At 39.4% G+C, this 15883-nt stretch overlaps 1 protein-coding gene across 1 annotated transcript in view; it reads left to right on the top strand.

Moving 5' to 3' along the window:
* Window positions 1-11421: 11421 nt before the first annotated feature.
* LOC149146430 (uncharacterized) overlaps window positions 11422-15883 on the top strand; it is a 103263-nt gene continuing 98801 nt past the window's right edge. Inside the window, exon 1 of the mRNA XM_089452762.1 lies at window positions 11422-11524. Within this exon, the coding sequence (XP_089308888.1) occupies window positions 11422-11524 (103 nt within the window). The remainder of the gene's footprint in view (window positions 11525-15883) is intronic.

Genomic DNA, 15883 nt, shown 5'->3' on the forward strand with positions numbered 1-15883 from the left:
TCAGAGCCGAACAGGCATCTATTCTGGCCCAAAGGGCGGCCGAAATTAAGTTTCCAAGATCTAGATGCAAATCTAAAAGAACCCGAGAAAGCTGATTCAAGGATTTTCTGACCCTACTGATTTCTGCCCTTATTAACGCCAAACTCGCCTTAAGGAAAACCTGATGGTTTTGGGGAGTGTGAAGGCGGTGCTTAATCCGGGCAAAGATAGGAATGATGGAGGAGTCTCTGCATCGTTTAAGAAAAGCTAGATCTGATTTCAACCTTGAAACCTGCAAGCGAGCCCGTTCAAAATGATGAACCTTGGTAGCAATGGCTTTTCCGTGCAGGGATTCAATTATAGAGTTCAGGCTTCTGTGATCCATATCAAGTTTATGAGAGATTTTTCAGCGAAAATCACATGGAATACCATTTGTCGACGCGTTTCGAACCAACTAGTGTGGTTCATCGTCAGGACAAGTTGAAGAAACAGATCCAGCTTAGCATGATAAATAGTCTGAGCAGAGTCTCCAACGGCTAAATTGACTAACGGCTAATTTTGACCTTAAGACCCAGGTCAAATCCTTATTTATTAATTTAATGTTATTATTATAATTATAATTATTATTATTTTTCTTTATGGAAATAAGTTAAATTAGGTAAAATGGTTGGTTTTAAAAAGGGAATTTATTTATTTATTTATATATATATATATATATATATATATATATATAATAATATTAGGTTATTAAGGTAGGATTAATGATTTTAATGGTTGGTTTGATAATTTATTTATTTATTCAAATTATTAAATAATTATTATTGGTATTATATATATATATATATATATATATATATATATTGATTAAAATCATAAGTTGACTAGTATTTTTATTCAATAATAATTCAATGGTTCGTTTATTTTTATGGAAGTTAGTTAAAATATAAAAATAAAATAATTTTAAGGTTAAAGATGTAATTATTTATTCATTTAACTTATTTATTAACAAATATATATATATTCTATAATTAAAGTTATAATATTCGGTTATTAAGGTAAAAGTTAGGATTAACGGTTAGATTAAAAAGATACTTTATTTATTTATTTAAATTATTTAATAATTATTATTAAAAATATCTATATATATATATATATCTATATATATATATATCATAGGTTGAGAAAGTAATTAAATAATTTATTTATTAATAATAAAATATATATATAATTTAAAAAATAATATTTAGGACCAATCCCTTAGAATATATATAAAAAATAATTTTAAAGGGTATTAAGTTCAAAAAATATTATTAAAAATTATAAGCTAAATGGTATTCCATGTGATTTTCACCGAAAAATCTCTCATAAACTATTAAGTTTGTTGGATTTTGAGTGAGATCTAAAATTCTACTTTTTACATATGAAATCCAATGCGATTGAAACCACTCTTAAACAACTTGATTCATTTCATGTTAATGTTAAAAAATTAAGTAAAAGTATGAAAGTGAAAGATAAAGGAGAATGTCACTTTTATCATGAAATGCATAGTAATACTAGGGCCACATGCTTGAATATTATGCTTCCACACACAAAAGTTCTTGAAACTCAAAATGATGCTTTTGGGCGTCCCCCATCAAAAGAGGTGCCCCTGGGCATCCCCCTTTTGAGGGGGTGCACCTAGAAACACCCATTTTGGGGAGACACGTCCCCCACACTAGGGAATGTGCCCCCCTGTCTCCCCACATCTCCCTAAAAGGGGGAGCATGGGGAAACGTTTCCTCGGACATCCCCTGTCCCAGGTGCGTGGGAAGCATTGGGTGCATGCACCCCACCCTGGGGGACACTTCCCTGTGGAATACTCCTGCTGAGGTACTTGCGAGGTACAATGGACTTTGGGCTTTAGATATGTTGGAGGGTGTGGAGTATACTTGTAGGGGTACATATATTTTGACTGGGCAGGGAGTGCTATGGACAAAAAATCCATGTCTCGATGTTGCTTCATCTTGGAATCAACCATGATCTCGTGGTACATCAAAAAGAATTCAGTAGTGGTAGAGTACTTGGCAACATGTATGACAAGTTGTGAGGCAGTATGGCTTTGCAAGATGCTTGCAGGATTATTTGGTCTCGAGATGAGAACAATAGTGATTCATTGTGACAATCAGAGTTGCATTAGGCTCTTTGAGAATCCTGTGTTTCATAGTCGATCCAAGCATATGAAGATCATATATCATTTCAACAGAGACAAAGTCGAGAGAGGTGTTGTGAGATTTCAGTACATTTCCATAGAGGAGCAAGTGGTAGATATTCTCATTAAGCGTCCAGTGAAAGGGAAGTTTGTGAAGTACAAAGACAAACTCGGGGTAGTGGAGAAACCCTTCATTGCTAGGAGGGAGTGTTGAAGCTTGTGGTAGCTTTGGAAGGTCTTCTGCATAGGCTTGTTACCTTAATGTAAAAGATGATTTTTTTACCTCTTTAGGTACTTGCTTTATTGAGTAAGTGATTTATGTCTTCTTTCCAAGTCTAACTTAAGAAAAATATGATAATTAAAGTCAATTAATCACTGTGGACTATTAATTCAATTTCTAAGGATAAATAATTACATGATTTAAGTGATTTAGAAATGATCTCAACTCTTGATATCCTAGATCTTCTAGAAGGGATATTAGGGTTAGGGATTTGGGCTTGATGAAGATTATAAAATAATACTAATTGAGAGGTTAATACACAACACAACAAATGGAAAAAGCGTTTTTTCTATTGAGCAATAAGCTTAGCAAGACTGTAACAACGAAGGAGGAAGAGTGCACGTTGATTCGAGAGAATTTCCAAGAGAATGAATTGTTGGAGATTGGAGGGCTGAATTGTTGAAGCAAGAAGGTGGCCGATTTTTTAGAGTCGAATTTCTTGAGGCGCAAAGGTTGTTTTGGGGGAAGACATAGGGTTGAGTCACTGGTGAGAGGTAGGGTGAAATTCTCTAGGTTGAATTTCTTCATAGACTAATTTCTAGTGGACCAAAATTACTAGGGCGAATTTCTTTCAGTGGGGTCAAGTTACAAGTTCCAATGAATGCATATTTCCTTGTAATTTTCCTATGAGTTGAACTCCTAATTTACTTGAGATTAATCAATGAAGAATATTTTTTGTGGGTGTTTATCTATTGTAATGTGTGATTGGTCTCTCTATGATTATATTTCTGCTGCAGATAAATTTCTAGAAGTTAAAATACCAATGATTTTATTTTTCAACAATTCATAATTTATTTGGTTGATAAAATAAATTGTTGGGAATAAATAATTGTTGCGAGAGAATAAATTTGGGATGGTATTAGGATATTGTAACACGTATAACAGATTCACTTCTTGCCTCGACCTTGACCTTGCAATCCTACGTACTATTCGACTTGGTTTATGCATTACTCTTGAATGTATCTCTTATACTTGACTTGACCATTTATTTGTTGTCCCACTGCTCATCTTCTTTCACTCAATTAGAACACATGGATCTTCAAATTCATTGGAAAAGGTACTATGCTCTTATCCCTGAGTCGATGGTTTTGCCTTAGCTAAAAAGGAACCTAAAGTTAAGCACCTCTAGTTCTCCATTTGGTTCATATCTTGGATTCAAGAGATTCTTGGTTGCAAAAGAAAAACGCTCGAGAGCATATAGAAAGGAGTCCACTCCACAAAATCCATCACATCATGTACCTTGAAATCTTCACAGTACAACGATGAATCTCTTGAGAAAATTTAGGCTCTAGAGCAAGGGTTTCCAGGAGAGTTTAGGAAGGGTTCTAAACTGAAAATTGTAGGAAGTGTGCTCAAGTTGATGTCACTTAGCAACATTCAAAGATGGCATGTTTGAGCATGATGTTTCCATTATAAGAATACTTCGAGTTGGCAAAGCCGATACTCACAATTTGGTAAACTGAAGGCATACAAGCTTGCCAAAATGGGTCTAAGCTTTGCTTAGATTTGTGAAAATGGTTGTTATCTAAGATCTATCGTTTATTTCTTGTGACTATTGCTTTCACTGTTGCGAGAATAAAAGAGAGAAGGGAGAGATACCATTCCTATTACTCAATCATCATGGGGAGTTGAGACACCATGTGTGAGTCACTATCAGAAAAAGTGAGGAGTCATGGTCCATCCATAGAGAAAATTCGAGCATTTTGAAAGTGGAAATTTTGACTATTTCGGAAGGAGATAACACAATGGTGTGTTGATTTTTTCAGTACAATTAATACAAGTACTTTATTTTCGAACTATGGTAATTACTTGTGAATATACATTATAGTTCTTTTATGTTTATCAAACAATCACACTTCAAAAATTCAACTAATAAACATGAAAAGAAAGTATATATCACAATGTGTGTGAGAGAGATGTGTGAGTGATAAGTGAGTATGCAAAATGAAAAAGTTCAAGTGTATTTTATACCCAAGATACCCAAGAGACATGTCTCAAATTAAATCACATCTCTTTGGAAATTAAATTCTATTAAGTTTGCACATTTACATTTTTACTCATTTGTTAAGGTGTTGAAGATTAGTAAATAATTGTGGGCGATAACTCCTGGTAAGTATATACATTTACATCTTATTCATATTCCGTCTTTTATGCAAATACTTGCTTAAATTATGGTGGGTAGTGATTGATGGTAAATATGTTTGTTTGTTTGTTTGTTTTTTTTTTTTTTTTTGTAACGAAAACGGTTATAGTTTATATTAAAAAAAATCCAAAGCCTGTTGGCCGGTTACATTTAGGAAGCCCAAGAACCCGCTGTCCTCAACATATAGATAAACTAACACCTTAACCTTAATGTTCTGAATCTTCTTGACTCCGTTAGTCGAGTCGATTTCCCGAATTTCCCCATGCTTGTGAATACAGACAAACTACTGAAGTAAAAGACAGTGATACATGAGAAACAAAATTAAGGAATTGGATCCCAATCTTCAACCCCGTCTCTTATCCGAATGCCTGCAGGAAGGAGGACAACTTTGTTGGCTTCCGCATCCGCTTCCTTATTATTCTGCCGAAGAATGTGGAAAAAATTCACCTGAAGAAAGGAGCCAACTAGCTTCCTTATTTTGGCAACCACTCTTGCTAGCCGAAAGTCCCTCGGGGACGTGTTATCCACTAGAATTCGAATCAAGGGTTGGGAGTCACCAAGAATATGGATTTCTCAATACCAAGATCCTGTAAATGCTTAAGACCCTGCAACAGAGCCATGGCCTCTGCTTGCATGTTGGTACTATGACCCAGCCCCCAGGCATACCTGTTTTCTATGTAGCCATCCGCATTCCTGATGACACCTCCAGCCCCAGCAATTCCAGATTGCCTTTGGCGGCCCCATCAAAAAACAAGGAGGAACTATCACGCTTATGTAGCCACATGCAGAAATCGCCCTCAGCAAGCCTGATCTGCCAGTTTTTCGTAGTTTTGAATTGTCTCTCGTCCTTAGAAAATTGGAGGCCAAGCTTGCTCCCCCATGCCAATTCTTGGCTTTTGACACAACAAGATTACCCTTCTGCACTTTCTCTTGAAATATTATGTGATTGCGCTCAATCCATATTTGCCAGAAAATGAATTTCGGATAAACCAGCCAGGCAGCCTTGAACCAATTGTTTTTGGGGAACTTTCCGGGATAGAGGTGAGCCCAATCAGCAAAGAAACCAGCAATCGAGTTGGGCAGACGAACAGTGGATCCCCATGAGGAAAACACGTCAGCCCAAATACTCTTGGTGAACCTGCATTCAATCAATAAATGAGAGGCATTTTCCTCATTTTCCAGGCATAGACTACATCTCGAAGGGCCCATGAAGCCTTTCTTTTTCAACCTATCCTCAGTTAAAATGTTGTTGTGGCACAACAACCAGTTGAAGAAATCGATTTTTGGCACACATTTCTACCTCCAAAGTCCTCTCCAAATCGCAGGGCAACAAGGAACGTGAGGAATTTTTCTGAGCTGTGCATAGCCTTGAGCAACAGTATAAGAACCAGTTTGAGAGCCCCAACCTCTCTTATCTTGTTTTCTGATGCTAATCGGGCTCATACCTTTCAGTTTAGTCAGTAGGAGTGACCACGCCTGATCTAGAGCATCCAACATATGAGGTTTCTTCCAGCCTGCCCACGCATTATCCTTCCAGTTAGAGATATCCCACAAAGTTTTGATGTCGTTGTTCAATGTCCAGATTCGAAGCTCAGAGAGCTCTTGGTCTTCACCTAAAGGTTCTTCATTCATGATTTTATCGGTCCAGATATTAATGAGCTTGCCATTACCCGGGATCCAAAAGGAGTGCTTTTGTATCAGTGGTAAGGCCTGCATGCAAAGCCTGTGAATATGAGAGCCTTTAATGGTGTGGGTGAGGTCATCCAAGCATCATAACCTCTGACCCTTGAAATATTTCTTCCATAGTGCCTTTTGAGCCCATCCCGGTTTCGGGGCTATTTGTCTCCACAGGATCTTAGCCCCCATAGCAGTATTTTGAGTCCTCAGGTCCTTGAAGTTCAGACCTCCTTCTAGCAGAGGTTTAGCAACTTTACTCCAACTGACAAGGGGGATCTTCCTGTCATTTTGCTTGCCGCCTTTCCAAAAGAACCTTCTAATCCACTCCGCCATCTTCTTGAGGATGCTGGAGGGATCCAACATGGCCGAGAATTGGAATATGGGCAGGCTGGTTAGAACAAACTTAATTAGCACTGTCTTCCCAGCAAGATTTAGCCATGAGAAGCCCCAAGATTGAATTTTTTTCTTGAATTTCTCAACCATTGGGAGCCAATCTTTACTGGAGTGCCTCCTTTGGAAGATAGGAAGGCCCAAATAGATGAAAGAATTCCAAGAAGCAGAGCCAGCGAAGCCCAAACATCTGGAAATTGAGGAAAGCTCGCTGTTGGATATATTCCAGCCATAAAAATGGCATTTCCCTTCATTTAGTTTTCTGCCTGAAGTACCACAGAAATCATCCAACACTTTCCTGAATATGGAGGCAGAATAAACAGAGGCAACACCCAAAAAAAGAGAATCATCAGTGAACAATGCATGATTAATATCCTTGACACCTCGAGTAATCCTAAGACCCATAATCTCTTGGTCCACCTGGCACTTTTCTAAATAAAAACTCAGAACTGAAGCTTGCAAAACAAAAAGAAGAGGAGAAAGAGGACAACCTTGGCGCAGCCCTCTAGAGGCTTTAAAGAACTCCGTTGCTCTTCCATTCACCAGAGGGGCAATCCAGGGCTCAGAGATGCAAGCCCGGACCCATCTAATAAACTCTTGACCAAACCCAAACTTGTGCATCACATCAAAGAGGAATTTGTGATGGACTCTGTCAAATGCATTAGCTAGGTCCAACTTGACCACCATACCTTTTTCTTTCCGCTGCAAGCTAGAATGAATAGCCTCTTTGTTATAGACATTTTGTGCCTTACAGCTCTAAGCATGAAATGTCCATAAACCAAGGGATCCTAAGTCCCTAAAAGTGTTGTTCCGACCCCTAAAGGAACAAGGTCAACAAATTACAGCTTCTCCCAGAAGTTCTCCACCAGAAACTGCTCAGAATCAGTCAAATCAGGATCATTTCAGCTGCTCCACTGGCTAGCTGCGTTGCATAGCACCCAAATACACTAGCTAGGTGTGTTACAACGCCCCTAAATGCACTACCAGGGTGCGTTGAGTGGGCAATGACAAATGGCAGTGCCATTCCGCGAGGTGGAAAGACAATGGAAGCTTCCAGAATCTTCTCCAATGACACTTGCCTCACTGAGTTCGACCAAGGATGAGTAAGAGGCTCTCAATCTCCAAGTGGAAGCAAGAACCGACAAAGAGAAGCCACTAGTCAAATCATAAGCTGACTCATCCTCCTTGCATACATCTATATATGGATCCCTCATCCCAGAGATCGAGAGGCTGGAATTTTGTACATTGCAAAGAATTGTTGTTGGTTTTGAGATAGATATCAGAGTATTGGGTGATTTATGCTTTGTTGGAGGTGAAGAGGGGTTTCTTTGCTAGGAGGTTGATGCTGGATTAGGAATCATCGGTTGTAACTCCTCCTGGATATTCTTGTTATATCAATAAAACTATTTGAGTTTCTCCTACATGCTTGTGTATCATTGATGTTTGTTACATTTGTATGTTTAGCTTAAATCTGATCCTAAGCTTTTTATGAATATAAACCCATGTCTTTGTATAGTTTCCTTCTTCTGTGATCTTGCAGGTACTTGGTGAAGCTGGGCAAGTAAGGGAGCAGGTAGTTGGAAGCTGTCAAAGAGGAGAGAGATTGGATCAAAGGACTAGTGCAAGACACAGGTTGGTTCATCCTATTCCTCTTCGTTTATAGTTCATAAAGAAGAATACAAAAGTAGTTTTCTCTGTTTGTTTCTAAGGTCACTGTCAGACCTTAGTGGGATAGGGTCGTTCTGAATAGACACTTTTCCCGTTAACGCTCTTGCACGAGGATTATGTTGTCCATGATCTGCCTACCCTGAATGAACCCCCCTTGGTTTTCAGGAATAATGGAGGGCAAGAGGACCTTCAATCTGTTGGCAATCACCTTTGTTATGAGTTTGTAGCTAATGTTGCATAATGAAATTGGACGAAACCTGTTAAAAGTGTTGGCTCCCTTCTCCTTTGGGATGAGGGCGAGAAAGGCAGAATTCTTGCTTCCTCCAATTTTCTGGCAGTATTGAGATTTTGAAACCATTATGTGCAAGTCCTTTTTCACTATTTGCCAACAGACTTGGATGAATCCGGCTGTGAAGCCATCCGGACCCGGGGCTTTGTCCGGCTCCATTTCATAGAGCACAACCTTTATTTCTTTTCTGGTGACTTTAGTTTCCAACTATTGTTTCATAGTTAGAGAGATCTTGGGGGGGATAACATCCAAGAACATAGTGTCCTGGCTCATTACCTCGACTTCACTATATAATTTCTCAAAGTGGGAGAAGGCAGCCCCTTTGATGCTTGTGAAGTCCTTGTGGGTAACAAGATCTTCTTTTATTTTAGAAATGGTATTGAAGGACCTTCTAACTTGGGCTTGCTTGTGGAAGAAGGAGGTATTCCCGTCTCCCGCTTTCAACCATAGGCTATGGGATTTCTGCCTCCAATATTCTTCCTCTTGCAAACATGCTTTGTGGAATTTTTGCTGCAGATTTCCTTCTATGACTATAAATTCCTCCGTGGGGTCCTCTTCTTCCATCTGCTGTTGGTGTTTCTCAAGGAAGGCATGGGCCATCCTCCTTTCATGAGCTGGATTCGGAAGAGTTTTAGCCCAGCTCTTCAGAACAGCTTTTACTCTTCTTAATTTTTCTTCCCATACAAAGAAAGGAGACCCTGTGACAGGCCGATTCCAGCTCTCTTTAACCTTGTCCATAAAGTTTGGATGCCTAATCCATAAAGCACTGAATCGAAAAGGAATGGGCCCAAAATTTTTTTGTGCTGAGAGCTCCAGCCTTATGGGTTTATGATCCGAAATGCTGCATGGCAGAATGAGCATCCTAGCTTCTAAACTAAGGAGAAGATAGGAACTTTGAATAAAATCTATCTAATCGCACAACAATATGGCCAGGACCCATTCTTTTATTTGACCAAGTATACTTACCTTTCAAGGGCTTGATGTCGAGCAGATCCCAATCTTGCATGATGTCCTCCACCCATTCCCTCGCTGGATCCCTTACTATGCTGCCACCTCTCTTCTCGGAAGAACTTAAGGTTATATTCAGATCCCCTGCTATAATAATATTTCTCAACATTTCTTCCTCAACCATCAGTTTGATTGAGTCCCAACACTGCTTCTTTTCCCCTGCGCTTACCGACACATAAACATTAAAGAGACTGAAGGCCTCCCTTGTTTCTCGGCTTATGAATTGCATACGCTGCTAGTGGGTATTCTGCTTTCCATTAACCAATTCCAACTTGGCTTCATTCCAGAGAGCTACTAGCCCTCCCGATGCACCTCGGGCTGAGACAGCCTACCCTCCACTTTTTCTCCAAAGATTCCTGCCTACTTGGAGGAAGCTCTTCTCCTCCAACTTAAGTCTCCTGGATCAGTAGGATATCTGGGGTTTCTATCCTAATCAAACTTCGCATTGCTTCCTCTTTTTGCTTGCTCCCCAACCCCCTGCAATTCCAGGAGACAATATTCATTATTTACCTTTCTGAGATTGGGTGGCCCCTTTGGGCCCCTGTCCATGACTTCTTGTAATCTTTAGTGTTTTTGCTAGTAGCTTTTCTAATGTTCGCTGACTGCCTTGAAGTTTGTCTTTATATGTTTCTCGCTCTCTTTTTTCTCGGTCAGACTTCCTTCCTCTTGTTGATCTGCGAGACAATGTTTGGGAGTCCCCTATTTCTCCTTCCTCCTCAGATTCTTCCGAATATTGGTCTTCCTCTTCCATATCTGTGGCCTTTCCCTTAGGGCTTATGGCTGCACTCTCACCTTGCCTGGAGTTTTCGAGAATCTCTTTCTCATTTGCCTCATTCTGCTGCTGTTCTATTTCTTGCACTTCAATTGAGGTTGAGGAAAGGGGGGCGAAAGCGTTCTCTTGTGCCTTTGGTTGCTGTCCTTGGCCGCTAGAAGAAGGTTGCAACCCTTTTCCTTTTGAAGCTCCAAGAGAGGGTGAGAGTTTAGGGTTAGCCCTTGATCTTTTGACCTGCTTCCATCCTTCTTCCTTTCCTTGCGTCGCCTCTTCACTTTTAGTACAGTTCTTGGCAAAATGTCTGTATTCCTGGCACTTGCGACACTTGAAAGGAAGCTGCTTGTAGTCACGTTTTTGCACGAGTCCAGCTTCCTACATTTATCTTTATAGCCTCGGCAGCCCCACTTCTAGATCCACTTCGACACAGATCCTAGCGCAGTCATATTGATCCTTGGTGCTTGCGCGATCTATGAATTTGCTCAGCGCGTTGCCTATATGTTGGAGGGAATCCCAGTTCCAACAATGTACAGGAAGATTCAGAAGCCTTACCCACACTAGAACTGCCAACGGAACATCTTCAGCTGGATCAAAATCAGAAGTCCATCTGTTCAAATAGAGACCTTGAGGGCCCATAAAATAGGGCCCGTTCCTGAAGATCAGATCTTTGTCTTCTTTTGAAATAAACTCGAATAGGAAGTAGCCTTGCCCTAGGAAATATGAGGTGACACTTTGCTTGATTAACGGTCTCCAGTTCCTGCAGACCCAGGCTTCCGTGGCTTTGGGAGAAGGCCAAAGGCCAGTGAACTGTCCTACGAGAGTCCTCTCTGCCAGCGATAGAGCTACCTTGATCGGCCCCTCCGGAGGGAGGGAGACCTCCGGTATATTTTCTAGCTTTTTAACAAACTTCGAAGCATTTGGTTTCTTCTTGGCTGGCATCGAAGCCAGAAGAGACTTGAACGCGACATCTTTAGCCTTAGGGGAGGACGAAAGACTGATGGGAGGAGCCTGGGACGAGCCCAACTCATCCATGGCAGAGGGGCGTAGCCCTAGTGCGGCCAACCAGCCCGTGAGAGCACACAACGGTTTGCAGAGCTCGGGGAGGCGAAGAAAAACGTATCAATGGACTGATGGTAAATATGTTATTTATGTGAGGATGAGCTATTTTCAAGGATCTTAATTTTAGGTGGTTTTGTTTATTTCCTTTCTTCTATTAAAATTTAGTTTTCTTTCGTGTTTTTACATAATATTATAAATATATCAGTATTATGAAGACAAACCACAAATACATTCTTCAACACTCCCTTTTAGATAGGGAAGTATTCATAATGACTATCCAAATGTTTCTATATACACGATATTTCTAAAAAGAAAGGGAAATCTCATCGATAATATCTTTATCTAGGTTAATACCCTTGACCTACATCAACATCATCATCAATATGTACCACAACCCAGGTTAGCTCTCCTAACTGATGGTACTTGCTCAACTAGTCACCATGATTCATTGGGTTCCTCACCTGATCTGATTTAGAATATTAGATTGTAGTGCTAAGATCCTCAGATTATAAACAAAATGCTTTCATTGTGCTTAATGATTTATGAATTTTTGCAAGTGAAATGAAGAGTTTTTATGTTAATTTTATGAGCAATTTAACATAATAAAAAACTGAACAACATCATAAACATGTACAAAACATTATCAAAAACACATTACTACAAGCACATGATAAAGGAGTTCACCCCTCCTAGGCTATGTCTCCTTGGTCCAGCTTCCAATGGCTTGGGTCTCTCTATTATGTTCAAAAGTGTAAAAAAATGTGTTTACAATGATCAAATGCTTCTAAAACCTGCTCCAATGAGTCCAAAATATCCAAAAATGGCTATCTAGCCTCTTTTTGCATCCAGTTTGGTGGAAAACTGAAGAAGTTATGACTTTTCATTGTTTTCTCAATATTCGCTCTGCAAATTGCCCCATTTCTGGCGTGATTCTACAAATTAACTCCCAAAAGCGCTAATTTAACAAAAATTTCGCTGCATGGTGGTTCATAATCTATCAGCATTGACTGTCCCATCGCAAATCGCAATCAACAGAAAATCGGCGGTCTTATGGTCTGTGAATGCGGCGGGGTGATGTGCGATTACGATATGGTGGAATCGAAGGTATTATTAACTATAACCCTTAGTCGCATCGCATCCGGGATCCTTTCGCAAATCGCAATCGGTGGAGAACCGATGGTAACATAATGCGGGACTCTGCCTTCTGTGGTGTGTGATTGTGATCCGCGATTGCGATTATCGCATCACAACTCGGGTACGCTGGGGGCCGATTTCTGCAATGCCTTCCCTGTTGCAAAGTGTGATTGCGATTTATCGCATTGCAACTCTGACCTTGCTTGGAGCCGATTCTTTAACACGAGGACCTCTGTCTTTTGCGAAGTGCGATTTGCGAAATGCAGGGGCCAATGGCGGCTTGCCACTTGGCACTTCCCCATTCATTGAAGGGCCTTGCCACATCATCTTTTCTTGTCATATGTGCAAGTCAAACCTAAACTTTGACTTGCTCTAACTTCTTCATACGAGCTTAGATTCTAGTTTCATTCACACCGTTGGAATCAGAATGACGAGCTTTTCGATCTGAAACTAAGTTGATCAAGATTCTGACACTTTGAGTTTTGAGCCTAATTTTGAGCACCTGATCACTCCTCCCCATTGGAAGCCTTTTGGATCCCAAAATGATCACTTTCAATTGTCCAACAGGTGAGGGTACAATTCCCTCACCTTTCCAAGCTCTATCCATTTGGCTTTTAAATGATTTGTACCCTTGAGCCTCACTCGAAGATAATCGATACTTCTCCTTTTTGATGTCCTTGTTCTTCTGTCAAATATAGTGTCTTGTTGAAGCTCATCAAGAAATTTTGGAGAAAAGTCTTCGATAGATGGAATTTGAATACTCTCTCCTTGATCTTCAATCAAAAGAGGCTCATACAACCTTAAACTCTCAACATTAACAACATCATAAATTTGCATATATGAAGACAAATCCAACATGAAGGCATTGTTACCAATCTTTTCCAAAATTTTGAATGGACCATATCTAATTGGTTTTAGCTTTTTACCTTTTTCTTGGAGCCTCTCTTTGTTAATGTGAATCCAAACTTCATCACCAACTTGGAACTTGTGATCTCGACGATGCTTATTGTGCCTTGCTTTGTACTTGCCTTGGCTTTTCTCAAGTTGTTCTTGAACCTTTTGGTGTACTATTTGGATTTGTTCAATGAACTTTTTTGCTTTGTCTATGTCACTATGGCCTTCAATAGCAACATATTTTCCAAAAATAAAATCCAATTTAGGCAAGTATCCAAAACATGCCTCAAATGACGAAGTTTGAGTTGAAGAGTGCTTGGCTCGATTGTAAGTATGCTGATTATAGTGCAAATGTTCATCCCAAAACTTAGGATGCTTGCTGCAATACCCATGAAGAAGATGTATCATTGTTCTGTTCACCACTTCTGTTTGACCATCTGTTTGTGGATGAAAGTTTGTACTCTTTTTCAATTTGGTGTCCATGAATCCCCACAAGCTTGACCAAAAAATTCCCAACAAAGCGAGAATCTCGATCACTAACAATGGATGTGGGCAATCCAAAATGCACCCAAACATTCTGAAAGAATAATTGAGCAGTTTGTTTAGCTGTAACTTGCTTTTTACATGGCATCAAAATACAAATTTTTTTGAACCTATCCACAACTACATACTAATAATCATGACCTTTTTTTGACAATGGAAGATCTCCTACGAAATCCATAGAAACACTCTCCCACGATCGTGTAAGAAATGGAAGTGGTGTGTACAATCCTAACTTCCTATTGCTAAGCTCACTGATTGCACATAATGAACATCATTTAATAAAACGAGATACACTTTCAAGCATACGAGGCCAATAACAATACCTCTGTAGATGTGCCACCGTCTGTCTTACACCGAAATGACTAGCAATAAGAGAAGTATGTGCCTCTCTTATGATGTTAATTCTTTCTTCCCGTGGAATACAAAGCTTGCCAAGATGGTACAAGAAGTTATCATGCAAATGATAATCCAATTCCTCTACTTGGTTACCTTGACTCAAGCTTGCATAAACATCTTGAAAATGATGCATATTGCTCAATATAATTTTCATGTAAAACATAATTATGCTTGAGTAAAGTAGTTACACTAACAATAGGTCTAGAAATCATATTATCAACTTTATTGTAGATACCTTTCTTATACCTGATTACCAAGTGGAATTGTTGAAAAAAACCCATCCATCGGACGTGCCTTGATTGTTGCAACTTTGATTGTGATTGCATGTATTTCAATGGTTGATGATCAATGTGAATGATTGTTTCCTTACCCATCAAGTAGTGTTTCCATTTTTTCACACTTCGCACCAATGCATAGAATTCTTTGTCATATATAGGATAGTTAATCACTGCACCATTAAAAGTTTTCGAATGAAAACATATAGGCTTACCATGTTGCATGAGCACTGCACCCATAGCGTAGTCACTAACATAAGTCTGAATCTCAAACGACTGTCTCAAGTCTGGAAGTGCAAGTACTGGAGTTGTACTGATCTTTTCCTTCAATGCATCAAAGGCCTTTTGTTGTTTTCCTCCCCACTGAAAAACCTTTTTCACGCTTGTCAACGCATGCAAAGGAGCTGCTATAAGAGAAAAAATAGCAATGAATTTCCTCCAATATTGGGTTGCTCCCAAAAAACTTCTTACCTCTGTAACTGTCTTGGGTCTTGGCCAATTCATAATGACATCAACCTTGGAGGGATCTATTTTCAACTCACCTCCAACAATATGACCCAAGTAAATTAAATAAGTTTTTCCAAACTCACACTTTGACATCTTAAGATACAACTGTTCTTTTTTCAATACATCAAGTACTTTTCTTACATGCATGACATGTTCATCACGAGATTTACTAAAAATTAAGATGTCATCTAAATAGACTATGACAAACTAATCAAGAAATGGCCTCAATTCATCATTCATCACATGCATGAATGTAGCGGGAGCATTACATAAACCAAACATCATAACTAGCCATTCAAACAAATCTGGTTTTGGTTTGAATGTAGTCTTCCAAATGTCTCCTTCAGCTATTCTAATTTGATGGTAGCCACTCTTAAGTCCAACTTAGTAAAATACTTTTCATTTTTCAATTGATCAAGTAAATCATCTATTCTGGGCAGTGGGTAACGATTCTCTACCGTAATTTTGTTCAATGCATGAAAGTCCACACACAACGAGGAAGATGGTCTGATGATCCCTTTGTTCAACAACTCTTGAATTTGCTTCTTAATTTATGCGCTTTCCATCACTGACATCTTGCACATGCCAATGTTAGGAAGAGGACAATCTTGCTGCCACTGTATCTCATGTTGGATTCTTCTCTTGAGAGGTAATCCCTTTGGTTCCTGAAACATCTTGTCATAT

The sequence above is a fragment of the Pinus tabuliformis genome, chromosome X (genome assembly GCF_031772625.1).
Source record: "Pinus tabuliformis cultivar Carrire ecotype Pingquan chromosome X, CPIR1, whole genome shotgun sequence".
Classification (NCBI taxonomy): Eukaryota; Viridiplantae; Streptophyta; class Pinopsida; order Pinales; family Pinaceae; genus Pinus; species Pinus tabuliformis.